This window comes from Salarias fasciatus, chromosome 23 (assembly GCF_902148845.1).
Source record: "Salarias fasciatus chromosome 23, fSalaFa1.1, whole genome shotgun sequence".
Taxonomy (NCBI): Eukaryota; Metazoa; Chordata; class Actinopteri; order Blenniiformes; family Blenniidae; genus Salarias; species Salarias fasciatus.
This window is the reverse complement of record NC_043766.1, coordinates 21697311-21703916: the sequence shown is the minus strand read 5'-3', so window position 1 is coordinate 21703916 and position 6606 is coordinate 21697311. Positions and strand designations below refer to the sequence as shown.

Sequence of the window (6606 nt, the reverse complement as noted above, 5' to 3'; positions counted from 1 at the left end):
CCGCTATGATGATTGTCAGAAAACAATATGCATGCCCAACCTAAAATGAGTATTTTAACAGGAGACTGAATATTTAAATAATATGATAGATAATATGATATTTGCCTACACTTAGGTCATGAAGACCCACCTCACTTACCACTTGGTATGATCTCAATAACACCGACGTGATTAATATCAAAAACAGTATTTTTTTTAGATATAGTAATTATGACATTTGTTTAAAATATTATATGCCTGCAATTATGTGAAATGCAAAAGCTTGCAAATATTCATCCAGTTGTGAGCTGCAGAGTGCTGTTCATATGAGCCATCTCTTGTTCCATCATTCCAACAGAAGGGGGCAATATGGTCCTTGATTTGACTTATTTAAATCAGACCCTCTGTGAAACAGCCAGGATTAATCAAATACACCTTGACTGTTCTTCTGGTGCTTTAGGGACTAAAGTGATGACTTCTGTGAAAGTAGAATTATAATCTGTATACAGGCCTAATACAACATAAATCGATATAGTCAGAGCATCACTGTAAGCTTGTGCACAGATGCAGACCTATGACGAGAAAAGTTTCAAAAATAGAAAGCTGTCATTGTCACCATACCTTTCCCACTGTTTTTATTTTTTATGGGGGTGGGGGTGATTGATTGATTAATTTTCTACATAACCCATCCTATTTGTTGGAGGTGGGCTGCCATAGCATGGCGCCCTGTAGGCTATCGGGTGGGGTGTGGTGGGTGGGGGCTCTTTAAATCCGTGGACCTCAAATCCAAAGTCCACTTTTCTAACCTCTGGGCCACCACTGCCTATACTTTTCATAGTTACACTTTGCAGTCATGGCTGGCAGCTGTTATATTTATGTCTTCTTTAGATTTCAGTCTGAGTCACTGCTCTTACCATACCATACAATATATCATCTTTATTTAGAAAGTGCTTTCACACAACAGTTGTTGAAACAAAGTGCTATATATGAGGAATATACCAAAACATAAGACATAAAACAAAACAATAAATAAAACTATAAGATACAACTCAAACAAGAATTAAATAAATTAATCAAATCAGATCAACAAACTTTAAAAAGAAAGGAGAGGTAATTTGTGTTTGAAGGTGATACTAAGCCAATTCATTTGGATGCTATTTTATATTCCTGATATCACCAGTAAAGAAGTTGGCATGTCGTTATCACAGGGCTGCACACCAGTGTTGTGGTTAGCACTCTTGCCTCATGATGAGCGTATTATGAGTTTGAATTTGTTTGGAATGTGCATGTTCTTCATAGGTTTTCCTCTGATAACCCTAAATTGATCCCGGGTGTAAATGTGAGTGTGTGTGATTGTTTGTGCTGTGATGTTCTGGTGACCAGGACCAGGATGTACCCTGCCCTAACCCTAACCAAATCCTAACCCACCTAAAGTCAGCTGGGATTGGCTCCACAGCCCTGTACCCTAAACTGGATAAAGAGGCATAGAAGATGAATGGTTACCAGTATCAGAAAAATCCTGAAAATAAGCAGTGTTTGAGAATTTTTAAGTTTTTAATTTTATTTACAATTCAGTAAAATCTATACAACTCAGTCTACCTAACTTTTGAAATCAAAAAGTTGCAACACCCATAAAATGAATGAATGTTAAATTTGAGCTCAATTTTTTAGTAACCACATGTCTATTGTGGTAGCAGAGAAAACTTAAGAATTGTATACATTTATGGGTACAACATCCATCCATCCTTTATACTGCTTTATCCTAGGCAAGACGGTATAATGCTGCAGACAATCCCAGCTTGCTATGGGTGAAGGCGGAGTGCAGTTCATCACATGGCAAAGAGAGCAAGAGAGACACTATTTGAACCCATGATATTCTCACGGTGAAGCAAGAGCCCTAACCACTATTCTACCATGTGGCAACAATGTGGTACGTTATTTCTCTGAGAACTAAAGTGCTGCTATTGACAGTGCTTTGAATGTGGTTTAAAAGCAACATGTACTCTGAGTACTGTTTGAGTAAAGGAGTTTTACTTTACTAGTAGTTTTACTTGAGCGCAGACCTTCTTTCCACCTTTGGGACAAATGTGTTTCACAAATTAGAAAGTTAGAGTTCAGTAGATATTGGATAATTGGCTTGTAAATTGGAACTTAAACAACATGAAAGCGTCTATGTTAAAAAGTTAACTTTTTAAAACAAAAACAAAGCAAAGCGCTAAACTTAATTTTATTGGTACATTAAATCAGTGTCATATATAGGACAGTGTAGTCTCACAGTTTGAAAATGTTGGTAAATACCTGAAATTCATTTCATCGAACCATCAAAGGTTTCATCAGAATGTTCTGACACAAGGGATACGTTTTTACTGGACATACAAAAAAAAGCACAAAGATTGATATGATTTTATTAGAAAAAAGGAAGAGATTCACTCCCTTTTATATATATATAATTTTATATATTTGTGTGTGTGTGTGTGTGTGTGTGTTTGTGTTTGTATTTCTCCTGTCTCACAACAAAGCAGTATGCTGTGATAACAAGTATTCTGTTCAAATTGCAAATTGACATATATAAAAAAAAACGCAGGTGATGAGATTTCACACTGTCTTATCTCAGGAACATGATTTTCCATTTGTAATCCTTGTTACTTCATGCCAGTCCATGGCCAAATGACACATAAATACTCTTTACGAAAACAAACTCCAAAACTCTCATGAAGACCCCATTAATTACTGCTGTGTGGTAACTGAAGTAATACTTTGGGCAATATCCTGGACAAAACAACTTTAACAGGATAACTCTGGTATTTAAAAGGTATTTGATTCCACAGCATCCATCCTTTGCACACACTAAATCTTGAGTGTTTAATCTCCCGTAATTACAAAGATTTGCTGAGGTTAATAAAAATAATCCTCCTCAATTCAGACCCCCTACCTGGGCCTCCCCTGTGCCGTCTTGGCCCCTTTCTGTGAGGGATAAATTCACAGTCATATAAATAGTGTCACCTTCCCAACTGTGAAGCACAACTCTAGGATTGAGGAGCAAGAGGGTGTTGGATTTTGAGAAAGGTGCGAATTGGCAGGTTTATCGTAGTCGATAATAACTGCTTCAACTTTGTTGGTAAACAAAGCACCCGTGTTCAGTCTGGTCAATTGACGTCATTTCCACAGGTTCAGATAGTGTCGCTCGTGAGCGCATCAAGGTTAATAACAGTTGAGTGGCTCATCTTTATCTGTGAACTTGTCAACAGTGCGACTTGGGCGAAAGAATCCTGTTGGCCGTGAGGTGCTCACTTTTTGAAGAGTCCAATTTTTTAAGGAAATCAGCCATGCTGTGAGATTCAGACACAAAATTCTGAGAGGTCTTTGGAGGAGATTTTTTTTTATTTATTCAGGAATCCAACAGAAGAAACCGACCAACCACAATTTCTGCAATGAGTCTGAGATGTCTCAATTCAGAAATGACAATGGAGGACAGAAGCAGCCACAGTGGAAGCAGAGAAAGGTTGGGACTGACCTTCACTATCGACTACCTTCTGTTCAATAAAGGAGTCACAGGTTCGAAGGAAGAAGCGGCAGGAAGTCGTGCGGCAGCGCGAGCAGAGAGCAACATGCTAAATCATCACAATCGTGAGCTCGAAGAGGTGGGGATTCACTGCGACACACAGGAGAAGCACCTACCGAGTTCAGACGCAGACGCTGAAACAAAGAAAGTTGAAAAAGAGGAGGGGGATCAAGAACAACAAGAGGAGGGGGAGGAGGAAGTGACCACCACTACCACCTGCACCACCACGTCGATAAGCGCCGGTCCTGAGAGGTCTGCCGACAAACCTAACCAGTCGTATATTGCGCTGATCTCCAAAGCAATCCTGGCGTCTGAACAGAAGAAGCTACTACTTTGTGACATCTACCAATGGATCATGGACCACTACCCTTACTTCAAGAGTAAAGTATGTTCAGTCAGTTTTCTCCTATTGTATGTAATGTGGTCGGGGAACAAGCACAATATATGGCACTGTATGGCACTTCATGCCCTGACATGAAGTCACGGACTTAGTCGACAGTGTAAATTTCTGAGGGCTTCAACTTAGACCAACTATGCCGCTGTATTTTGTGATTCAGGTAGCTACAAAACTTGGGGATGAGAGGGGGACTTTGCCCGAAGCCCGGTTGTAGTTGATCCCTTAAAAATAATGTAGCGGCCATTTTCGCAGGTGAAGCGACCTACTTGGCAGGGGTAATCTGTCTGAGTGGTTAGGCAATTAGGTGCTCACAGGGACACTCGATGATCCTGTTGTTGGCGAATTCACAAATAAAGTAATCCTGTTGCTAGGTTGCAAACTGCCTCTGCCTTCACCAGGTGTGACAACAGATTGCACATAGGCTAGTGGATTAAAGTTGATCACTGGTTTGACGTGCTAAAAAGGTAACTGAGGGTGTTGTGTCTTACTGTGATCATACATGGTGTTGACACGCTTTTTCACATCGTGCCAATTACACCGCAAGGTGACATCCTGAAGAGGATCAGTGATACTTAACTGCCACCTATGTTAATTTTGAATTGAGGACACTTGTTTACTTGCTGTTATACATTGCTTGTGGTCTAACTGAATGAATTTCCTTTGCTTACATCAACAGGACAAAAACTGGAGGAACAGTGTGCGTCACAATTTGTCCCTCAATGACTGCTTTATTAAGGCGGGGCGCAGCGACAACGGTAAAGGCCACTTCTGGGCCATCCATCCTTCAAACTATCAGGACTTTTCCAACGGGGACTACCACTGCCGGAGGGCACGACGGAGGGTACGCAGGGTGGCAGGGCAGCTGCACTTAAACCCCCTGACCTCAGTCTACCACCCTGCTCTCACCCGCCCTCACAGAACGACCTGTTGGTGCTGTCCTCAGGTGTCTGCAATGCCTGTGCCCTGCTTGGTACCCAGAGTCTACTGGCCTTGGTCAAGTGTACGGTCACAAGCAGGCCTCCACCTGGGTCTGAATGCCTCTGTGCAGTGATTGTAAATTGTAGGAAATTTACTTTGAGTAAACTAATAACATTTACTAACATTAGAACCTTATTTACTTCTTATTATATAATAAAGTGAGGTTGGGCTTCATCAGTTTTACATGTTGTTCCTGTCTACAGCTACTGATAACATGTTTTAAGGACATTCAGTTGATCATGTATATATATATATATATATATATATATATATGTATATATATATATATATGTATATATATATATATATATATATATGTATATGTATATATATATGTATATACACATATATATACACACACACACACACACACACACTCACACACACACACACACACACACACACACACACACACGCATATGAAACTGCTGTTCCTTTTTACTTAGATTATTTTTAGAAAACAGAACATGCAATCATATCAATTGTTTTGTTGTAATTGTCATTAAAATATTTTGGTCTGATCCCATTAAATGAGGTGCATTTTTATTCAATGCGTGTTCACTTGTTTTACTCTTTGTTTAGCCAAAGCCTAAAATCACACTTGCAGGGCCTGATTTACTTTGTGGAAAATCAAAATGCTGGACATAAAATAAAATACATACATATGTATATGTGTGTATGTGTATGTATATATATATATATATATATATATATATATATATATATATATATATATATATATATATATATATATATATATATATATATGTATGTATGTATATGTATGTATGTATTGCCAATGGGTATAGGTTGAGGATCAGGAGAGGATACAGCCAATGAAATGCATTTTAACAATCATTGAACTTCTCAAGTAATGCTGTGTGTGTGTGTGTGTGTGTGTGTGTGTGTGTGTGTGTGTGTGTGTGTGTGTGTGTGTGTGTGTGTGTGTGTGTGTGTGTGTGTGTGTGTGTGAGGGGGAGAGACAGAGAGAGAGAGAGAGAGCACGAGGACAGATTTTGCTAAAAGTGAGCCCATTGCTAAAATACCACCTGGTGTTAGATGCTAATTAGTCAAAGCTGTCGGGATGCAAAATCTTCTGCCTAAAGAGACTATAATCGGGCTCTCCAAAGCAGCCACCCAAGGAAATGAGGCCAGATAATCTCAGCAATCCCAAATAGTTTCAAGAAATAGGAAGCTTATCACACAGTGTAATCCATAAGCACTGCTACAGAAAGAGGGGAACCATAGGAGACCAGGGACTGAGGAGGCAGAGGAAAGGGAAGGAGGCAGAGAGAGAGAGAGAGAGAGAGAGAGAGAGAGAGAGAGGGAGAGAGAGAGAGAGAGAGGGAGTGTGTGTTGTGTGTGTGTGTGTGTGTGTGTGTGTGTGTGTGTGTGTGTGTGTGTGTGTGTGTGTGTGCGTGCGTGCGTGTGTGCGTGCGTGTGTGCATGGCATTTGACAGAGGTGAGGGAGGTTTTCAAGAAGTGTAAATTTGGATGAATTTTTTAATTTAGAAATGTACAATGACCAAAATGATGTGACCTTTAGGCATGTTAATGGTAGAATCGTAGTCACAATAAAAACTATATGAAGGTATTAACAATACGTGGACAAATAACTGAAAGGCATTTATATGAACCAGACACCCCTGAAATTTACATCAGCCTCTGCCTCTGAAGCAGACATAACAGC

At 39.7% G+C, this 6606-nt stretch overlaps 1 protein-coding gene across 1 annotated transcript; it reads left to right on the top strand.

Moving 5' to 3' along the window:
• The first annotated feature begins 3410 nt into the window (after positions 1-3410).
• foxq2 (forkhead box Q2) lies at positions 3411-4989 on the top strand. The gene is made up of 2 exons (XM_030083716.1): positions 3411-3926; positions 4615-4989. The coding sequence occupies exons 1-2, from the start codon at positions 3411-3413 to the stop codon at positions 4987-4989; spliced, it is 891 nt and encodes a 296-aa protein (XP_029939576.1).
• Positions 4990-6606: the final 1617 nt, after the last annotated feature.

Coding starts and splice junctions, on each gene's coding strand:
- foxq2 (XM_030083716.1), top strand. CDS start 3,411: ATGAGTCTGAGATGTCTCAATTCAGAAATGACAATGGAGGACAGAAGC. Junction 3,927..4,614: donor ACCCTTACTTCAAGAGTAAA/GTATGTTCAGTC, acceptor TTACATCAACAG/GACAAAAACTGGAGGAACAG.